Source organism: Balaenoptera ricei, chromosome 3, assembly GCF_028023285.1.
Source record: "Balaenoptera ricei isolate mBalRic1 chromosome 3, mBalRic1.hap2, whole genome shotgun sequence".
In the NCBI taxonomy this organism is placed as follows: domain Eukaryota; kingdom Metazoa; phylum Chordata; class Mammalia; order Artiodactyla; family Balaenopteridae; genus Balaenoptera; species Balaenoptera ricei.
Genome location: NC_082641.1, coordinates 33231328 through 33254033, shown reverse-complemented (window position 1 = coordinate 33254033; position 22706 = coordinate 33231328). Strand labels below are relative to the sequence as shown.

The following is a 22706-nucleotide window of genomic DNA, read 5'->3' as shown; positions in this document are numbered from 1 at the left end:
GAGCTTAATATGTGCTAGGCACAATCCTAGATGTTAAGGACCTAGCAGCAAGGAAAACACACCTAAAACCAAGGGGTCTACAGTTGACAGTCATCTCCAAGTTCTCCCTGTTCAATGATTCTAATTATCTACAGCAAGTGCATGGGTTGTAAGTAAAAGCACAACAAGTTCATAGCATTGTAAGACACATGGATCTTTTGGGACTCAGCTAGAAGCCTATATGGAATGAGACAACTGTTCCCAACTTGAAATCTCTGGACCCTAAAAGGGATTCCATGAAATTACTAATAATAAACTTTCAAAACACTGATTCTACCACTCTAAAAGAGCCAAATGGAAATTTTGCTCAATGCATTCATTTATATCACCTCAGTAAAAATTCAGGGTTTCTGCCTGATGGGCACACATTCTAATGTCCATGTGTGCATGCCTCTGCCTTAAAAATAGGGAAAAGTATTATTATTGTGCGATAAATATAATTTAAGCTCGCAAACTTCCCAAGCAAATTGAAACCAGTGGGAATTTTAATTTTTTTTTAATTTTAAAAGGCCCCTGAGTGGTGAAAACTTTGAGAGCCCTCAACAGACTGGGAAACCCTAGAATTAGAGTTTGAAGACATGGTTTATTCAAATCCCACCTCTGCCATTTCTTTACATGTCACCTTGGCTGTTGTTTCTCTGAGCTTCATCTGTAAGACTAGACTGAAAGCTTACCTTTTATGGAGTTGAGAGGATTTAGTGAGGAATTTTATGCTTTCATGTTGTTTCACATTACATAATTAGAATAGTAACAACAGAACTGATGGACAAGCCTGAGATTCACCAAGTTCAAATTCCAGCTACTCACCACTGGGGGTGGGTGATGCTGGACAAATGATGTCATCTCAGTGCACCTCAGTTTCCTCAACTGTAAAATGGGTTATCTTGAGGATTACATGAGGTTACGCATATATAACCTGGCATATTACAGAAATTCCATAAACATTTATTCATTCTGTTCTTTGGAAGCCATTAAGTATTACACAAATTAAAAATGTTATCATTTTCATTTCTGTAGTCTTCATTTCCCTTAGATAAACACAAATCTCATTTCAAAACATGTCCTATACATGATAGATGTTAAGGGCAAAAAAGAGTTAAAAGTGCTACAAAAATGTAAGACATACTATATTTTTATAATTATTATTATAGTATATTACTATTATACTTTACCTCTTCCATTACTTTGCTATGTTACATTTTGCCTGAACCATGGAGAAAAAAATAAATATAACTTCTACAGAGCAATTCAACATTGAAACCAGTCAGCTAATAAACCCCCCTATACTCCATTCCCCGCCTCCAGTGAGTCAGTCTCCAAGGAGAGAGGTGATTTTTCAATCTCCAGTCACATCTAATTGTGAAGTCAATTATCACGAAGTCTAATCAATTAGCATTAAGTCTAATTAGCATAAAGCATCATTGTACCCTGCCTGCTTCCAAGTCCTTCTTTCCATACATATCCTGGCAGGGTTCAGAGAGGCCATGTAGGAGAGGGGGTTCAGCATTCTTCCATTATATCTGACAGATTCCTACTGTATCTGGATACAGCCCACTTGTCATTTGCAAAGATTCCCAAGAAGTGTCTTGTGGCATAGATTTATTCATCAATGTAGTTAGAAGTGTCGCCGCACACATTCGAATCACCTTATTACTTGGCAACTCTGCATGACCTACATGTTGACCATGAAAATTGTCTACACAGCAGACTCAGGAACTGATGAAATTAGTCCCATTAGAGAGATCTAACCCTGCATAAAAAAAGAAAAAGAAAAGAGGGGGCAAGAAAGGGTGATAAGACTAGGTAATTTTACTCCAGGTAAGACCATGGAAAAGATCAAAAGGTAGGCAGTACTGGAAAAACTAGCTCTATATCTGTTATCTCCTCAACCCTACCCTCTGTGTTGCTGTGCTAATGGTTGAAAATTGCCTGTTTTTGCTTAATGAATACTTATGAAGTCCCCTTAAGTGTCAGCAAATTTTTAAAAACCAATAACAGACCGCATTTCATGTGTTTTTTCTCGAGGTAGTCATTTGAATTCTCGACCCTGACCACACATTCGAATGACCCAGCAAGCTTTAAAAAATACTGACGCAGGGCCCCATCCCAGATCAATAATTAGTATCAGGTGGGAGTGGGCAGGCACCAGTGTTTTTTCACAGGTCCCCAAGTCACTCTATTGTGCAACCAGTGTTTTAAAAGCCGCTGTGATGTCCCCATTCTCTGGTAATTCCAAAATATCCTGCCCTTTCCACAAGTCCTGAAGAACATAAAAGTGAGGGGGAAAAAATTCTTTCCGGTGGGTTAGAGCAAGTTATTCCATCTCAGATTCTATCTTGCTGACAGGTGTGTTTCTGAGATAAAGAGACCATATCCTTCTGGAAGATATTGGAAAAGCCTTAGGGAGGGTACCTGGATTCTTCAAAATGACCCACTATACCTGTTAAAGAAAGCCAGGTTTGTAAATGCATTTTACACTTTGCCCGTGTGGAAATCACCCACACAGCTCTCCCTCAGATTGGAACATCTACGTCTGTGTCTCCATTTCTGGTCGGTGCAATTCTTTTACTAATTTTGAGTCTCTGCCTCTATGGGAATCATCCACAGACCTTTTTTTCCCCAAATTACACAGTCCCTTATCATCCCTTCCAGAGTCTCCCAAAATGAAAACCACTGGAGTTTTCTGTTTGCTTGTTTTTTTTTTTCAACACAGCACTGCTGCTAATCTCAGCCGTTTAGCATTCACAGGCGCCTTGCCTGAATATACAATTGTTAAGTATATTCTTGGCCAAAACAGTAAGCCCAAATTATGAAATGACTCTCCTCTGATTGGACTTTGGCACCCAGGAAGCCCAATCTGACAAAAGTCCTAAGCAAAAACAAACAATAATTGTTCCCCAGTCCTTTGCAAATAAATGTCTTCCAGGAACCATCTGGCCATTCCACTCGGAGCTGCCTAGCTAGAGCAGATGTCTACCAGCCGGAGGTTCGCCTTTGCAATCTGCATTTTAGAAATAAGTCTCCTGAGAGCGGGGCCCACTCGCAGGTGAGTCGCTTTTCCCTTTGTCTCTGGAATTTCCCTGTAGGCTTCGATATTTCAGAGTCTGCTTTAGTAGCAGAGCAACAAAGCAGGTAAAACATTTTCACGCACATCGAGACATAGAGCCCCAGAATTTAAACTTTGAAAAAGGGTGAGAAAAAGCCTGAGGGTGTCTTTCAGAGTCTTCTGAGGATACCTGCTGCTGTTTCCAGGGATTTCTTTTAAACAAGGTATTCAAGTGTGAAGGCTGAGATAGTCTTCAAATACTGGACTTAGGAAACAAAGTTGGTTTTTACTAGAGTATAATAAACCTGGGTATATCAGTATCTAAGGTCTAAGAAGTTTAAATTTAAGGCAATAAATCTTTCCCTCACTCTGCCTCAGTGTCTAACACTCTTAACTATTGGCTACATCCTCCTTTTGCCCCACATCAGGCAAAGGTTAAGCATTTTGCTTCTCCTCCGTGACATCCCAAGTTGTATCCAGAGGCACACATTTTGTCCTTAGGTTTAGGGTGGTATTTTCTTCCATTCGAGAAGAATCACCATGGTGCAGACCTGTCGGCCAGGCTTCCAGGAAAGACGCTTTCTCTTCTTATGCTTTGATCCTAATTGGGAACATGAAGCCCACACCAAGCCCATCCAGGAAATAAACCAACCAGACAAGATGTGCTCACTGACTGTCTACATTGTACCCAGAGTGGCTGGAGAACACACAGTCCTGTGTCATCTGATACAGCATGATCTCATCCGGTGATGGCATTAAAATATTCCGGGCTTTGACAATATAGCTGGGGGAAATTATCTACCCAAACACTGTCCCTCTGCCTGATGTGACTGTGACCTGTATCCAGTTTCCCTTTGGTTATTTGACTCTCGGTTTCACCAAATTCTGTTTTGGACGCTCGCTAATGTCCATGTCAAGCACATTTTTGCCAGCCTCCCGACTGCAGTGGAGGCTGCCATTCCGCCTGGACCCCACCAGGCACGTGGTTTGCTCACAGGGTTGCATCTTCTAGGAGAGGGCACACAGAGACGCTCTACGGACCAGCCCGGGCTTGGGTGAAGTGCTCCGCCAGGCTTTCCTTCATCCCATCACTTCCTCTTCCCACGTTATTTAAGAAACATTGTTCTATTCAGAAAATATTTGCATTTACTGGGCATCGGGTACAAAGGGGATTTGGGAAGGCAGTTACTGAAAGTCGCTTTAGCCCTCTTGTACTTACCCTGACCCTTTCTTAAGTTAAAAAAGTAATTTAAACAACCCACATTCCTGGATTGTGACTCCTGCTGACCAAAAAATGAGAGGCCATGAGGAAGGCTTCCGCTGCTTTGAAGTTTGGACCCCCTGGGTCCTGGCCACACTCATCTGTTTCAGGGAGGACCAGAAAGCCCCCTTGGCTGCCCCCCAGCTCTGAGCAGCTGCACCTCTGGCTGGGATTTGGTTGCAATCACTCTCACTGCCATGCCCTCGGGAGTTTGGTAGGGTTGCCCCGCTCCAAACACTCTGTGCTCTGCCCTTTGATACAGGGTTGAGGTCAAACAGAGTGTTTTGACCAGTCATGAAGCGAGACACACAGTTGAGCCAAAGAACTGAGGTTTGTAAATGATTTTAAGATACAGATTTGATCAGAATGAAGCATTCCTCTGGAACCAGCCTTCCCAAGCTCAGGTTGAGGTGCCAATACTTACTTACCAACCGTATAAATCTGAGCAACCTCTACGAACTGTTACTCAACATCTCTGTACCTTGGTTCCTTCATCTGTAAGATGGTGATTGTATTCATTTCCTAGTACCACAAACTGGGTATCTTCAAAGAACGGAAATTTATTGTCTCACAGTTCTGGAGGCTACAAGTCTGAAACCAAGGAGTCAGCAGGGCCATGCGTGCTCTGAAATTCTGGGGGGGATTCTTCCTAGTTTCTGGTGGTGGCCAGCAATCTTTCACATTCCTAGGCTTGCAGCTACATCATTCTGATCTCTGCCTCTGTTATCACATGGCCATCCTCACATCCTCTTCTGTCTGTGCCTGTCTGGCTCCAGATTTCCCCTTTTCAGAAGGACACCAGTCATACTGGATTAGGGTCCATCGTAATGAGCTCATTTTAACTTGATGACCTCTGTAAAGACCCTCTTTCCAAATAAAGTCACATACTGAGGTACAAGGTATAGAACTTCAACATATCTTTTTGAGAGAACATAATTCAGCCCATAACAGTGACAACGATAGTCCCTACCTAATAAGGTTCTACGTGAACATTAAATCTTTATACATGTTATATACTTACAACATCTGTGCCTGGCACGCTGTAAGAACTCAATAAATGTGAAGTATTCCTTAAAATAATAACCTCGCTATTCCTTTTACTTGGATATGCTTTCTGGTTTAGGAGAGGAGGGGATGGAATTACAGCTAGCCTTCAGGGGAGAGCACATGGCCACAGACATTGTATCTTAAGCCATTGCTACAGTGAGCTATTGCAACTGCTGAACAATTGGGGATTTCCAACAATCACTTGTTTGCAAACACAAGCATGCCCATGAGACTAGGTCATGAGGGGACATCATCTCTTATGTCTCTCAAGGTAGAATAGAAATGTGAAAAAACAAAAACAAAAACAAACCCTGTACAAGTAGAATAACAGCTCATAATATAGGTTCCAGAGCCAGGCAGTTGGGTTTGAGTTTGAGGTCCACAATTTACTAGCTGTGTGACCCTAAGCAAATTCCTTAACTACTCTAAACCTGTTCCTAGCACCTGCACAATAGGAATAAAAATGTGACCTGCTGTGAAATCCCCGAGATAATAAATGCAATGTGCTTAGCACAGTGACAGGCAAGCTGTGAGTGTGCTGTGAGTATAGCTATCGTTAGTTTCTTCCTTTTCATTTGTAAATAACAAAATATTTACCTGGTTCAAGGGTCAAAAAATATAACAAGTATACATTGAGAAGTCTTGATTTCCCTACTCCTAGCTTTTCATGAGATTTGTGTTATATGTAAAGTACTTAGATCACTCCCCGTCTCCCACCTCACCCTTTCCCCACAGGGAATCACCTTTATTAATTTCCTGTGTCTTTCCAGTATGTCTTTATGTGGATTAAAGCATGGAGCTAACTATAATCTTACTCTTCCCCTTTCTTTCATAAAAGGTATCATATCATATATACTATCTTGTACTTTGCTTTTCCTCTTTTTACTTTGCAGTATATCCTTGACACCTTTCTGTATCAGTAGAAAAGGAACTTCCTCCTTCTCCTCACAAATGATTAATTTTCCATTGTCTGGATATACAGTTCAGATAACCTCTTTTATTAACGAACATTTGGGTTGTTTCCAGTTTTGTATTATAAGCCATGTTGCAATGAATATCCTTATTCACATATCACTTTGCAAATGGATAATTGTACCTGAGGATTAATTCTGAGAAGTGATGTAACTGGATCAAAAGGTATCGGTTTCAAGCTTTTGCGGAAATTGCCCCACAGTCCCGTGGGTGGGTATTATTTTACACTTTCGCCAGCAGAGTGTAAAAGTGCTTGTTTCTCCAAAGCTTTGCCAGTGGGAGCTCTAGGCCAACAGCTTGATATTTGCCAATCTCATAGGTGAAAAATGGTAGCTTTGAATAGTTTTAATTTGCCTTTCTCTTAATCAGGTTACACATCTTGTCATATGTTTAAAGGCTATATGTATTTTGGGGGGGGGGGTGAACTATCCATATTCTTTGCCCATTTTCCTATTGAGTCTCTTGTCTTTCACTTAGAGATTTCTATGATGACTTAGTATATTAGTCCTTTTTCTCTGGTATGAATTACAAACGTCTTTCCCAGTTTGTCATTCATCTTTTGGCTGCATATGTGGGTGTTTATAGTTGTCATATTTATTTTATTCTTCATCTTTCTAATAGTTAAGGAATTCTAGACTGGGAGTTAGAAATCCAGAGAATAGCTGAGTAGGTCACCTCTGGAGAGAGAATGCCTGGGTTTGAATCCCAGCTCTGCCACCAAGTAGCTGCTGTGTAACCCGAGAAAAATTACTCACCATTTCTGTGGCTTAGTTTCTCATCTTTCAAGAATGATAATACTAGTAGAAGACATCTCATAGCGCTGATGTAAAAAGTTAAATGAGATAATGAATATAAAAGTTTAGAAGAGATCCTGACATAAACTAAGCACTCAGAAATGCTAGAAATTATCATTCAATTTATTTTAATCAAACTTACAATCAGGAAAAATACCCAAACACTCATTAAAGTTGGGAAAAACTATTAAATTGAAAATGTCCAGGGAACTCCCTGGTGGTCCAATGGTTAGGACTCCATGCTTTCACTGCAGAGGGCACGGGGTTTGATCCCTGGTTGGGAAACTATAAGATCCCACAAGCCACACGGTGTGGCCAAAAAAAAAACAAACCAGAATTGAAAATATCCAAAATGTCAGTTTTTTTTCTCCTTCTTTGGTTGTATCCATCTGTGTTTTTAACTTATATTTAACTTATATTTAATATAAGTTAACAGATATTTGTTTATGAATTATTATTGGCCAAGTATGGTCTTTTTTTATTCACCCATTTAATACAGGAAATATTTCTTGTTTGCAACGTGGGCTGGACATTGCTTCGGGAGCTGTTACAGAGCATGTTATTACCAAGGGTCTCTGCCCTCAGTGAGCTTACAGACTAGTGGGGAACATCAACAAGTAAATGGCAATTGCAATTCAACCAAGTTCTCTGAGTGAGGCCTGTGATGCTAAGGGCACCACGCTCCCCTGAGCCTGGCCACTCACTTGTGCACTGGCTTCATCTGCTCCAGCCTCATCAAGGACTTTGCTCTTTTAATTCTGCCCACTCCCCCACATTATCAGTATCTCCCTTTGTACCAAATCATTCCCATCAGCTTGCAAACATGTTGTAACATTTCCTTTAAATGTTGGCTCAGTCCTCAGACCTACTCAACACACCCACTCACTTCCAGCCTCATGGGGTGAAATATCACTTATATTCTGACATCTCTCAAATTTATATCTATGACGCTGATCTCTTTCCTGAGCCCAGTGTCCAATTACTTAGTCAACATCTTTTCTTGAAAATGTAACAAGCATCCCGAACTTAACATGTCCAGAACATACCTATTGATTTCTCTGCCCATCCTCATGCAACCTGCACTACTACCCATCAAGTTACTCACGTAAAAACCTGAGAACGATACTTGATTCCTCTATTCGTGTCATTGCCACATGCAATGTAATTGCAGGTCCTGTTGGCCTTATCTCGAAAATATGTCCCAAATCTACCCACTTCTCCCTGTCTCCATTGTGACCATTTTAGCCCAAATCACTATCCTTTCTGCCCTGCATCCACTCTTGTCCACTCCCCAATAGTCAATTCTCCACCCAAAAACCAGGGAAAGCTTTGGAAAATGTAAATCTGAACGTTACTGTTGCTCTCATGTTCCTCTAAGGAGTCCCATCAAGCTCCGAATCAAATCCAACTTCCTCACTGCAGCCCACAAGACATGAGCTGCTCCTGCCTGTTCCTCCAGATGCACCTCACTCTCCTTTGTGGTCACTCTGCTCTATTTGCTGTGCCTCCAACATGCCACCTCAGGGCCTTTGCACTTACTGTTCCCTAGCTTACAACACTCTTCTCCCAGACCCTCGCATGGCTTCTCTCTGATTTCATTCAGGTACCTAATCAAACAGCACCTCCCTGTTCTGGTCATTTTTTACTGTGTAACAAATCATTACAAAACAGTAGCTTAAAATAAGACCAATTATTTCTTTGGTTCTTGAAGCCAGGGGTTGGCTGGGCTCAGTTGGGCGGTTGTCATGGGTCTCTCACATGGATGCAGGCAGACGGTGGCTGTGGCTGAGGTCATCGTGACAACTTCTTCACTCATGTCTGTCACCTGGGCTGGGAAGACCCAAATAGCTGGGGGACTAGAGCAATTGAGTCTCCCTAGGAATCTCTCGTGTGTGTGTGTGTGTGTGTATGTGTGTGTGCACGTGTGTGCGCGCGCGTGTGCGCATGTGTGTGGTGTGTGTGTGCGTGTGTGCACGCGTGTGCGGTGTGTGTGCGTGTGTGGTGTGTGCGCATGTGTGCGTGTGTGCGGTGTGTGCGTGTGTGTGCGGTGTGCGTGTGTGGTGTGTGTGTGGTGTGTGTGCGGTGTGTGCGTGTGTGTGTGTGTGCATGTGGTGTGTGTGCGTGTGTGTGGTGTGCGTGTGGTGTGTGCGTGTGTGCGTGTGTGGTGTGTGTGCGCGTGTGTGCTTGTGTGTGGTCTGTGTGGGTGGTGTGTGTGTGTGGTGTGTGTGTGGTGTGTGTGGTGTGTGTGCGGTGTGTGCGTGGTGTGTGTGGTGTGTGTGGTGTGTGCGTGTGTGGGGTGTGCGGTGTGTGCGTGCGTGTGTGCGCGGTGTGTGCGTGTGTGGTGTGTGTGTGGTGTGTGTGCGTTTGTGCATGTGTGCGGTGTGTGCATGTGTGGTGTGTGTGCGCGGTGTGTGCGTGTGTGGTGTGTGCGCGGTGTGTGTGGTGTGTTTGTGTGTGTGCGTGTGTGCGTGTGTGGTGTGTGCGGTGTGTGCGTGTGTGGTGTGTGTGTGGTGTGTGTGCGTGTGTGCGTTTGTGCGGTGTGTGCGTGTGTGGTGTGTGTGTTTGTGTGTGCGTGTGTGATGTGTGTGTGGTGTGTGTGTGCGTGTGTGTGCATGTGTGCATGTGGTGTGTGTGCGTGTGTGTGGTGTGTGCGTGTGTGTGGTGTGTGTGCAAGGTGTGTGTGTGTGGTGTGTGTGTGGTGTGTGCTTGTGTGCGTGTGTGGTGTGTGTGTGCGTGTGTGCGCGTGTGTGCTTCTGTGTGGTGTGTGTGGGTGGTGTGTGTGTGTGGTGTGTATGTGGTGTGTGTGCGTGTGTGGTGTGTGTGTGTGGTGTGTGCGTGTGTGGTGCGTGTGTGGTGCGTGTGTGTGGTGTGTGTGCGTGTGTGTGGTGTGTGTGTGTGGTGTGTGCGTGTGTGGTGTGTTTGTGGTGTGTGTGGTGTGTGCGTGTGTGCGTGTGTGGTGTGTGTGGTGTGTGTGTGTGCGTGTGGTGTGTGCGTGTGTGGTGTGTGCGTGTTTGGTGTGTGCGTGTGTGGTGTGTGTGTGTTTGTGGTGTGAGTGTGTGTGGTATGTGTGTGTGTGGTGTGTGTGTGGTGTGTGTGTGTGTGGTGTGCGTGTGTTTGTGGTGTGTGTGTGATGTGTGTGTGCGTGCGTGTGTGTGGTGTGTGTGCGTGCATGTGTGTGTGGTGTGTGCGTGTGTGTGTGGTGTGCGTGTGCATGTGTGTGGTGTGTGTGTGTGTGGTTGTGTGAGTGCGTGTGTGTGTGGTGTGTGTGTGTGGTGTGTGTGTGCGTGTGCGCGTGCATGCGTGTGTGTGGTGTGTGTGCGTGCGTGTGTGTGGTGTGTGGGGTGTGTGTGTGTGTGTGTGTGTGTGTGTGTGTGTGTGTGTGTGCACGCTCTCCACACAGTGGACTCAGGGTAGCTAGCTTCATACATAGTGCTGAAAGCTCCCAGAGCAAGTGTCTTTAGATAAACCAGCATGGGCTTCTCTAACCCAGCCTTAAAAGGCATGCAGGCTCTCTCCCACTGCATTCTACTCCTCAAAAGCATTAACAAAGACCCTACCAGCTTCAAAAAGGGGACGCATAGACTCCATCTTTCATGAGCCTAATTTCAAAGAATTTGTGAACACGTTTGTAAAGCACCACGCCTGCTCTGAGAGGGTCCTCTCACCACGCTCTGTAAGAAACCCCCAGCCCTGTGGGGTTCCAGCACAGCCCTATGGCACTTTTTGTCCTCTTACCCTGGTTTATTTTCCTTCACAGCTCACATGGCTTAACTGATACTGCATGTTGTATTCTCTAGTATACTCTTTTACTGTATCTCACCCACTGGAACGCAGGCTCCGTGACGGTCAGGATGTTGTCATGTGGCCCCAGTTACCAGAACAATTTGTGACATAGAGCAGACCCTCCATAAATGTTACTGAATGTTGGCTCATTGGAAGCACATGAGAGAAGCTCTTGACTAAGACTTGGGAAACCAGAAAAGTCCTGAAATTTTCGAGTGTTGGCCACTGCTGTTATATTATCTCTTCACCTTGATGAATTGCAGGAACTAAAGAAACTGGCAGATCCATGGGTTAAGGATGCAGTCCTAATTAGCTTACATTTCTCCACTCAAAGGAGTCACATTGTCTTATTTATTGACAAAAAGATTCCTTCCTACAGCAGGTGTTTTCCTGCCTGGGCCCACCACAAAGTGTCCTGGGGTGTGAACTGCTTCTGAGGTTTTCTTTTTCTAAAGTTGGAAACCTCTGTTCATGGCAGGGAGATGGGACCAGGTGTACATCAATGGCTCTTCATTCAGCGCATTTCTGGCCTGGAGTTAGACCTCCTGCCATGTTGATGTACATCACTTTGATCTAGGAAATGACTTTCAAGCTGAGATTGAAACACTTGGAAATAGGCTTTACTTGATAAACACATTTCATGTACAAATCCAGAAAGTGCTTTACAAATACTTCTCCGCTCAGCCTAATAGGTCAGCAGGGTGAAAGGCAGGTGGTAAGCATTGTACATGCACAGTCTTTGAGCTACAAAAGATTGTCTGTCTAGTGAGTCAAAGGGCCTGGGGAGGGGGTACTGGGCTCAGAAGGAGCTATCCAAGATCACTCATCCTCTTTCTTAATATTTATGCAATGCATTCATTTCAATAATATATTCCCCTTGCATAATCTATTATTTCCTCTTAATAATTCCCTCAAGTCCTGCCTTTATTTTGCCTCTAAATATCCAGGTACCTGGTGCAGTGAAGGCAAAACATCCAGGTGTTCCTACAATTTTCAATTTATTTTTGCCTAATTTGACAACATTTAGGTGTAAGCTTCAAAAATATATCCAGGCAAGAGCCATGTTGTCCAATTGCTGTGCTTTACCTGGAGCTGCTATATTTTAAAAATGTATTCTTAAATAAAAATATAAATACATTCTTTAAAAATATATTCTGCTAAATTTTAAATATATTCTTATTAACTTAATGTGTCTCCAAATGTCCACAAATCATCAGACTATTACATCCAGCAATTATTGAATAAGCCATGACCCTTTAGATTATTTTAAAGAGGATTTGAGTTGGTTGCGGGGGGGAAAGGCAGCACAGGAGAGAGAGCAAAATTGCAGTGACCTAGGAGCGGAGAGACATAGATTTTAAATCCAGTTTTGCTACTAACTGTCTAACTTTGAATAACTAGCATAATTCTCTGTTTTTAGTTTCCCATCTATAAAGTATAACACCTACAAAATTTACCCTCAGTGGTAGAATAAAGGTTTAATGAGAAAACGAGCTTTGGAAATTATCTAGTAAAACTAGTAGAAAACATAGGTATTGCTTAATCGAAAAACTTTGATGAGTGTTATGGGCTGAATTGTGTCCCTCCAAAATTTAAATGTTGAAATTCCAACCCCCAGACTTCAGAATGTGACTGTATTGGGGGTCATTAGGGCAGGCCCTAATCCAATACAACTGGTGTCTTTGAAAGAAGAGTAACTTTGAACACAGACGTGTACTGAGGAAAGACCAAATGAAGACACAGGAAGAAGACTGTCATCTGCAAGTCAAGAAGAGAGGCCTCAGAATGGACCAACCCCACAGACACCTTGATCTCAGACTTCTAGCCTTCAGAATTGTGAGAAAATAAATTTCTGTTGTTTAAGCCTGTGATACCTTGTTACGGCAGTCCTAGCAAATGAAAAAATACACTGAGCCTGATATCTAGTGGGGGGTAAGTCCCTCTCTGAGGGCAAGGGTGGGATCTGTGCAGACCTTCCCACAGGGCCAGGTTGGATCATTCAGGAAATGAATCTAAATCACAGTCTAGGAGGGCAATAAAAGATCAAAGGCGAAGTTCTGGTGCTCTATTCTACGTCCAAGGTGTGAGTCAAATATGTAAAAAAAAAAAAGGAGTCCTGAAGTTAGAAGGAAGGGAATTCGTGTGCACATTGTTAATATGGGGCTATTATTAATGTGACGGATGTTAGAGAAGCATCTACAGGCAATGCCAGTATCATTGGAGCAGGGTCCTGGTCACTGATGTGTGAGACAGATGAACAGCCTTTCTGATCGGCCCCCTTCACTGGCTGGGCTCTAGGCTTGCCCACCAAAGGACTGCAACTCACTCTGCAGTATTTGCAGTGAGTTTTCCCTTCCATACATGATCCCCCAGTCTGTACTGTACTCTCTGAACTAGTTAGGCATTGAAGCTGGTCTCAATGGCAGGTGAGAAAGACTAAGGTGTCATACCACAGGTCTATTTAGGGTGTGGTTTCTAGAACCAATATCTTTGGGGGAGATGCTGAAACAAAATGCTAACATGATCTTCTAAGTAAGTGATAAATACAAAAAGGATAGACAGGAACAGATAATCCAGTTGACGGCAGCAGGCCTAACTAATACTGGAAAAACTAGATCCACAGATTGCAAAGATCCGTAGGGACACTAATAGGCAAAGCCTAGAGTAATTCCTAAAACCAATGATAAAGCAGCTCAGTGACTCAGGTCAGTGGCGACCTCAAGCTTGGGTTATGTGATGAAATGGGCACCCCCATACTTGAATTCCACCCCTTCAGATTTCATGGATACCCACCAGATGGTGCCAAGAAGTTTTCCTCAACATCGTGTGAACACGAGAATCACCTTTTAAAAACATTGATGCCTGAAGCCCATCCACAGAAAACTTGATTTAATTAGTGTGGAATGGGGAATCACAATTTTACAGTTCCTATTTTTACTCTCTGAGGATTATGATATGCAGTCAGTAGTGAGACCTGCTGCTATAGGTCATAAAAGTGCATCTGCCATTGCCTCTTGATGAGGCCGGTCAGTTCCAGATGAGGATTTACCCTGATGGAAAAGTTCCAGCAGCAAATTTCTCAGCCATGTGGTTTCAGATAGATACTAATATTCAAACCTCCATGAAATCAGTTTCTTCAAGGAGTTTTGGCAGCTTGTCTAATATGTTTTTAACAGAAATGGTATCTCCAGTCATTAGGGTTGCCTAATGACAAGCAAGTCTTGCAAAAATATGATATGAGTGGTCCACCAGGAGATGATAACCTAGAGAAATACAGACCTAGGTCTGTCCTAGACCACACGATCAAGAACTTTCTTCCTCTTCATGCACTTAGTTTTTCATTTATTCATTCATAAAGCATTTACTGAGTACCTACTATGTTCCAGACACTTGATATGTAAGCTGAGCAAGATTGAAAATTTCCTTAACTCACTGATATTTTTATCTAGAACATAAGCTCTGTTAGTTTGGGGATCACGGTTTCTGTCTTATTTTGTTTTGTTGTTTTGCATACCATTGTATCCTCAAAGCCTAGCAAATAATAGACAATAAATATTTGATGAGTGAATAAATGAGTGAATAAATAAATTAAATTAAACATGTCATTGCAAAGGCACTTATGATATAGGGAGGAACAAGACGTTATAAGAATATATACATAGAAAAGTAAATTACATGAGGGGTTAGGGAAGGTTTTCTGGGAAAAAAAAATACGTTGAAGATGAGATCAGTGTGGTGAATAGGAAACAGTAGGTTTAAAGGTCTGAGGCTGTGAGAAAATGTAGCTTATCTTGGGCATTTCAAGTTCAGCGTGGCTGGGGGAAAAGTGAAGGTGAAGAATTAGGAAGAAGTTGGGCCATGTAGAGCGCTCTAGACCATGTGTGTTAGTTTCCTGTAGCAGCTGTAACGAATTATTACATATTAGTGGCTTAACACAGATTTATTATCTTACAGTTGTATAGGTCAGGCATCTGAAATGGGTCTCATTGGTCTAAAATCAAGGCTCTGACAGGGCTACAGTCCTTTCTGGAGGCTCTAGGGGAGAATCTATTTCCCTGCCTCTTCCAGCTTCTAGAGGCTGCCTGCATTCCTTGGTGAAACTCCTTCTATCTTCATAGCCAGCGACAGTGGATGGAACCCCTTTCCATGCTTTGAATTTCTCCTGCTACTTCTGTCTGCACATCTCTCTGAACCACTCTTCTGCTTTTAAGAGCTCGCATAATTGGAATGGGCTCATCCAGGTAAAATACAGAATAATTTCCTCTTAATCACATGCTCAGAGTCTCTTTTGCCATGTAAAGTAACATATCCACAGATTCTGGGGATTAAGACACAGATGTTTTGGAGGGTCATTACTCTGCCTACCATATCATGTTAGAAAATTTGGACTTTATCCTCAGAACAGAGAGAAGCTACCAAAGAGTTTCAGTAGGGGAATGAATGATAAGCTTTGCATTTTTAAAAGATCGCTCTGGGTGATTTAGGGAAACAGGATTTAAAAAAAAATGACTGTCATCTAAGAGAGATGAAATGTTAGTGTAGACCAGAGACGTGTCTGGAAGAGATGAAGGGTGGAAGGATTTGAGAGTCATTTATGACTGTAAAGAATAGGTTTTAGTGGTTGATTTGATATGGGGGATGAGCTTCGATAAGACAAGTACCACCCTAGTCTGGTTAGGGTGACTGCATAAATGGAGACACTGTTTACCAAGACAATAAATACAGGAGGAGAAGCCTTGAGAGAAGAGGAAAAAGAATGGATTTGTCTGGGGATACACTAAATTCATGAGCCATGAAGACATTTAAGTGCAGATGTCCAATTGGGAGTTATATCCAAGGGTTTAAAATTCAGAAGAGATGTCTGGACTGCAGACTTATCTCTGGGTGTCATTAACATATACATGGAAACCAAAGCCCTGGGAAAAGTGTAGAAAGAAAAAGAAAAGATATCAAGGACAGGAGCTTGAGGAAAAACAGCATTTCTGAGACTGTCAAAGGAGAAGGAGCCTGAACAGGAGAGTAGGAGAACAGGATGGAGGGGAAAGAAGCAATAAAAGGGGTCTAATATCATTCAGTCCAAGGGAAGAGATTATTTTAAAGAGCAAGAGTGGTCAACCGTATTGACAGCTGTGAAGCAGTTGGTAAGATAAGAACTGAGGGGAACCATGGAGCCGGCCACTTGAAGTCATTGTTGACTTTGGCAAGAGCGATGACCTTGGGTCAGGAGGATTGAGCTGTAATTGGAAGGTAAGGAACAAGAAACCAGGGTGCAAACTACTTTTTCCAGAAAGTTGGCCTAAAAAAGATGAGAGAATTTTGGCGGTAGCTAAAAGGAGGAGATGAGACTTGTTTTTATTTTGGAAGACAGAGAAACAGAAATATGTTTATAGCAATTCCTTTGAGTGTCATTGTGAAGGGTGGGAGGGAGGTGGGATAGCTTGAAGGAAATGCAAAGTTCAGGAAGAGTATTCTATTTGTTCATTCCTTTGTTTATGTTTAATGTCAAAGACTTGAACACGTATTACAAATGGAAAGGAGCTGGTTGTAAGGGAGAGGTTTAAGTGGAGGAGAATCTCGGTTATCAAGAGCTCAAAGAGATGCTGGGATCTAGAGCTTTAGGGGAGGGATTGGCCTTACCATCCCTCTGAAATAAGAGGCTACACTATAAAAAGGATAGGTGCCAGTTCGGGAAAGTGGGGCAGGAAGTTGATAAGATTCTTGTTTCATGGCTTCTGTTTTTGGATTTCTTTCTGTCACTGAATAAGATAGTAATCCAAGGTGGTGCTGCAACCAGAAGAGATCAAAATGGTGAACCAAGAGAGATAGAACAGTTCAAAGCCAGAAAAGCACAGCTGGGGGTGGGAGGGAAGGTTAGAAGTGCCAAAAAATATACACTGAAATTCAGAAAGATGAGGAATAAGTCCAGACACAGAGTGTGAAGCGGGAAGTTCAGCACATACAGAAAGTAGGGACAGGAGAGCTTGATTTATGAGGCGTTTACCACAGGAATGGCTGGGTGCACTGGCTTAAATTTGCAAGAAAACCCAGCAACTTGAGGCTTTGCCAGACTCTCTGGGGGGTACAAAGCGAAACAAGGCTTCTAGCTTCAATGAATCTGTACACTAGTTGGAAATATAAGACTAATCAGTAGTCTTATATTTAGCCGGATGACTTGCTAGTTTTCTTCATCACCATCATTATTATTGTTGTTGTTGTTAGGGCGAAGGTTAAATTACAATGCAGTACAAGAATTAAACAAAAAGTTGAGTTGAAAATACAAAACAGCATGTGATCAAGTGTCAAATGTGAGGTGGAATAAAAGGATAAGTATTGTGGTTCAGAAGGGGGAAAGGAGTAAATAAAATTAAACGGGTTTGTGAAGACATTTTAGAAAGAAGCACACATGATGGTTATTATAAACTGATGTGTTTTATTGTCTTAGTTATGACTCGGAGCCCGTTGAAAGCTGTGGCACACCATTGCCCACAGACTGCAGGATGAGTTCCTGGAGCAGCTGGTCCAAATGTGACCCTTGCCTCAAACAAATGGTAAGCATTTGTTGCCATTCCCCACTGATGTCCCCAAGTGGAAACTGTACTGCCAGCGTCTCCAGGAAGATGCCTATGAGGCAGGAAGGGCCCCAGCTGAGTTCCAAACCAGGAAGGAAAGGGAAATCCCTAAATGGATGAGGCTAACTAACCTTTCTGGGAAACCTGGGGGTTGCACAGTGACTAAATGGGTATCGGGAGGAATCATATTCTATAGACGAGCCCGCCAACCCCACCACGTGAGTTGTTCCTTCAAGTGACATCGGGCTTCCATCTTAAAACCTTTGACTCAGCAGGGTTTGGAGGGCTGCAGTGGTGTGGATGCAGTTTTAGATCAGAATCCCTCTTTGGCCTTAGAAACGCTAACATTTCCAGCTGTTCCTGGGCAGTTTCGCTCAAGGAGCATTGAGCTCTTTGGACAATTTAACGGGCAAAAGTGCGTGGACGCCGTAGGAGATAGACGTCAATGCGTGCCCACGGAGATCTGCGAAGACCCTGAGGATGACTGTAAAAATGACTTTCGATGCCATACAGGTAATTCTCCCGTTGCCTAGTGTGGGTTTCGATGTGCCCTCATGAGCGAAAAGAAAAGAAATGTGCTTCCAGACGTTCACGCTTCCAAGCGTGAAAGGGGCTGAAAAAAGGGCCATCTATATAGTCTATACAGAAAATTCAAATATAGGTGTGGTCCCTCCCCTCTATCATTAAAGTATGTTTGATAACTTAAGAAAAGAAGAGAGAATTTGACCTGAGAGACACGGTGTCTTTCTGTCTTTTCTGATTTTGATTGCAGGCATGTGCATAAAGAGGCGACTTCTGTGTAATGGTGACAATGACTGCGGAGACTTTTCAGATGAAGATGACTGTGAAAATGATCCTCTTCCTCCCTGCCGCAACAAAGTGGTGGAAGAGTCGGAGCTGGCACGGACAGCAGGCTACGGGTCTGTACCCCACGTGGTAGAGGGTTTGAGCTGGTACAAAGAGTAGCCTATGAGTCTGTATTCTGTTTGAATTACATTTGAGCTTGAAAGAAGGTAAATGCTGAATCAGTATCGCAAAATAATTTGGACAAACTGCCTGGCCTCAGTAGGCATCTGTAGAATAGACTAGACCATCAGGATGATAGGTGATTACTTCCGAGTCCAGTAAGAGATGAGAAACCTTGTTTATCAATCTCTGGAAGACCATAGCAATATTGAAATGACATGTTAACATTTGAAATTGAACTGCCAGTCGTAGGTCTGGCAATTCAATTCAAATATTTGAATAACCAGGAAGCCTGTCTTCTGTTGGAATTTCTCTTGGATATATACCTGAGTATAAATTCTCTCTCAGGAGGTGCCAGCGTTCTGGAGTTTACCCAAGAGGAAAAGGACAGAGGAAGCAGTTCTGATGCCAGATGGGGCTGGTGTTGAGACTCTGGTTCTCATCAAAGAACTGAAGTTTCACTTGTTTCCCATACAAACTATAGGCATTCCAGCAGGGTCAGCTCGGATGAGACGTCTTAGACAGTTTAGAACTTAGAGTTACACAGAATAGAGACCATTTGCAGAGATCTGTGCTCTCAGAGTTGGAAAATAACATAGGCCTGAGGTTCTGTACTGTTCTATTTCATTTAGTTAGAGAACATTCCAGGGATGTCCACAGAAAAGTTTCCATTAGTTGTTCTGATCTGTTTTCAGTAAAGGTACTTTGGGTGGATTTGTTGGCAGATTGTCCCCAACAGAGACACAGGTGTTCCCCCAACCAGTGGTATATTGACAGCGATGGCACATGGCTGTGTTTCATGGGCTGTAATGCAATGTGTCTCTTCATCCTCATAACCCCAGTGCCTTGTTCATAATAGACACTCAATACTGGTGGGTTGATAAATAGGTGAGTTAATTAATTAATTAATTAAAATAAATGCTTCTAAAATACTGTCAATTGCATCAGGTAAGACTGAGACTGGGTCCCTGGAAAGAAACTCAGGCTCAGGACTGGAGTCCTGGGAATGGGAATGAGGAGAGGAAAGAAGATGGGGGTGATGGTAAGATCAAGGCCTGATAAAGGGACTAAGGCAGTGGTTCTCAACCAGAGAGGATTTTCCTCTTGGGGGACATTTGGTCATGTCTAGGAGTTGTCAGTGGCCACGACTGGGATATGGAAGTGGGGAGCTTTCTGGGGGGTGAGGAAAAACTACTGACATCCAGTGGGCAGAGACCCTGGATGATACTACAGTGCACAGGACAGCAACATGTCAGGAATGCTGAGGTTGAGAAGAACCCTACACTGAGGAACTGGGCAGTTCCTAAGACCGGACCTGTGTATCAGGTTTGGCCGAAAACAGAGATGTCTCCTCTCTCTATGGCAGATGAAACATCCACTTGTTTAATCACTGTAGCAATAAAATTTCAGGATACCAAGAGTCAGATCCCAGATAAAACATTTCACATATCCTTTATCCCTTCATAAAATCTTATCCTAGCAGAGTCCAAATATAACCCACAGTGCCTTTGCCCAGAGCCTAAAAGTAGGAATCTCGAATCAGATGGGATGGTCTTGAGCCCTGCACTCAGCAGGGCCTCTTCACAGTTGGCAGAAATGGAATGGGGGTTGTCCGAAACTTTATAACCACAGCGTACTCCAATAAGTCCTGACTCTTCTTGCAGCTTTCCTCTGGGAGAGACTGTGAGTCTATGGTAAAAGCCCATTACCACTTTACTCGCTTTATTTGGGATCCAAGAAACGGTTTTCTCTCTAATCTAAACAAACAGACTTGAAGCAGGGCATTACCTGTGTTACATATGTCTCCTTCTATGCAAATTTGCATCTGATTTTATAGGAAAAGGATACAGAAACCGTAGCCCTCTTGGCTGAAAAACAATCATTTGTAATCTATAGGTTTCCTTCGTTCGGGGAAAAGAAAATTTGTTCTATCGCATTTGCCAGGGAGTTTCATAATGAGTCACACCCGAGAGTGGCCAGGACTCCTTAAATACCTGCCTTAGCACGGTCAGGGCTGGTGATGACGGACGTCACAGGGCTGAGCCTTCAGGACTAAGTGAGAAGGTGGGGACCCAGCTGCGTGGAAAGGTTGGCTGGGAGGTGGAAAGTGAGGTAGGTTCTGATAGAATCAGCCCACCAATGGTTTTGATTAAGTTCCCCATTACCATGAGCAGTCATCTATAGCTAACTTAGTCTTTATAACCTATTGTTCTCTGACAGCTTTCATGTGCATAATACTTTGAATTTTTCAAAATCTTTTTGCACATTCCCTCTCTTGGCTTTTCATAAAAATCCTGTGGAGCTGGTTAGGGGTGGTATTACAGTCACCTTATAGATCAGAACTGAGTGAAATAAATAAGGCTATTTGACACATTAGTTGCTAGCAGAACTAAAATCCAAGCTTCCCTGACTGATAGAAACTACGTTTTTTTTACCCTGCCACCTAACCCTCTCTTTCTCCCCACATGCCCATCAGCACCGATGTCATTCCCCCTACATCACTACAAAGCCCACAGGTCAACTCCCTGACTTCAAAGCAAAACTAACCTTAGAAGATGAAACTCCTTAAGTAGCTATTTATTACCCAAATATTTGACTTAAGAGCATAGAAGAGTAGTATAAATCAGTAATTAAGATTTAAGAAGAGGTTTCAAAATAACATGCTTTGTTATAGTTATGATATTCTTCAATACCATTGATATTACATATTTATTTACTATACATTTTCATTACGCTTATATGGGGCTATGGGACTACACTGAAATAGAAGTAATAGCAGTAAACATCCTAATCACAGCAACATGCTTCTAAACTGTCCAGTCTGGAACACCTCAACAAGTTTTATCAGAAGTAATATACAGTCAGATTCTTTTACACATGAAAGTCACAAGTACTCATAGTAATACATTTATACTTGTTTTCATTTGAAGGACTCTCATTTAAATTCTCATACCAGGAGAATTCACCTGTATCACACGTATTTCAGCCTCTTGTCTTGTAGGAATCTGAGATTCTCCACAGGTGTTCTGGGAAATCCCCAACCCATCTTGCATTCATTGAAAAAAATATAAATCCAAACCAGCTGTAAATGATGTGCTCTACACAAGGAATTACTTTTGTGTGTGATCTAAGCATAACACCACTTCTGCGGAGGGAGCCTGCTCTTCAGTTCACCTGATAAATTGGAACTGCCTACGGTTCTAGGTGAAGGTGTGAAAACAGGCATCTCTAAGTGCTGCCAAAGAACACAGGCTTTTTATTTCCCAGGCGATGACTTTCCATCCATGAGAAGTTTTCATGTTTCTTGGCAGAAAATAATATTGGCTCATTCTAGACTAGACTGGCTGTCTCTGTAGTAGTGGAACCAAGTCAGAAGTTCTGAAACATTTCTTCCTTAGTTGTACTTTAGACTGTGGATCAGCTTCACTGTAACTTTCCAGATGGATCTAGCCTACTGGGCAATTTGCTGTTCTGTGAAACAAAAACCTTCAAGCTGGGGTATGCATAGCATGGGGTACAAAATGACTTTCCAAGGGGAAGATAGGTGAGTTTTATGATAATAGTTTCCTCAAGTTAGTCAAGCCTTGTAAGTCAAGTGGTCTCCAATTCTTTTTACCAACAGCATTGAATGATGTCCTAATCAACTGTCAGGTAATGGACTATAAAAATAACTTTTAATGACAGACTAGTATGTGTTCTTTTTTGGGGTGGGTCATAAAACTCAGAAGATCAAAGAATTGAGTGACATTGCTGTGGCAAAATTCTTTCTATTCTTATCTACTTACTTATGTGAGTAAAATTTCTCAGCATTTACCTCTATAAAAATGGAAAGTAGAAATAAAATTGGTACTCAGCCCTATCTTTTTCTAGCAATAAGTAATATTCATCCATGGGTACAGTAGCTAATCAATTAATTAAAAAGGAAGCCCCATTCATTTCATTGAGAGAGAACTATCCAATAAAATTTTACTTAGGTTTTTAAACTATTTTTAAATTTTAATATACTTAAATATACTACTAATAATGGTAATTCAAATCCAGAAGAATTTTTTGAATACTTAGACCTTATGGTCAAAGGATATTTAATGTTTTAAAATTTTCAATTAATACCTTTTTCATACAGAAAAGTGTGAAAAAGTGATGAATTAAAACTTCCAAGCATAAAACTACATTACATTAGGTTAAAATTCTGGATCTGAAATGGAATAGAAATATGTATTCAAGCATAA

The 22706-nt window shown here is 42.4% G+C and overlaps 1 protein-coding gene across 1 annotated transcript in view; it reads left to right on the top strand.

Moving 5' to 3' along the window:
• The first annotated feature begins 3008 nt into the window (after positions 1–3008).
• The window catches only part of C9 (complement C9), a 51551-nt gene continuing 31853 nt past the window's right edge, over positions 3009–22706 (top strand). The window contains exons 1-4 of the mRNA XM_059919253.1: positions 3009–3085; positions 17385–17490; positions 17880–18024; positions 18284–18431. Coding sequence (XP_059775236.1) covers positions 3009–3085; positions 17385–17490; positions 17880–18024; positions 18284–18431 — 476 coding nt within the window. The remainder of the gene's footprint in view (positions 3086–17384; positions 17491–17879; positions 18025–18283; positions 18432–22706) is intronic.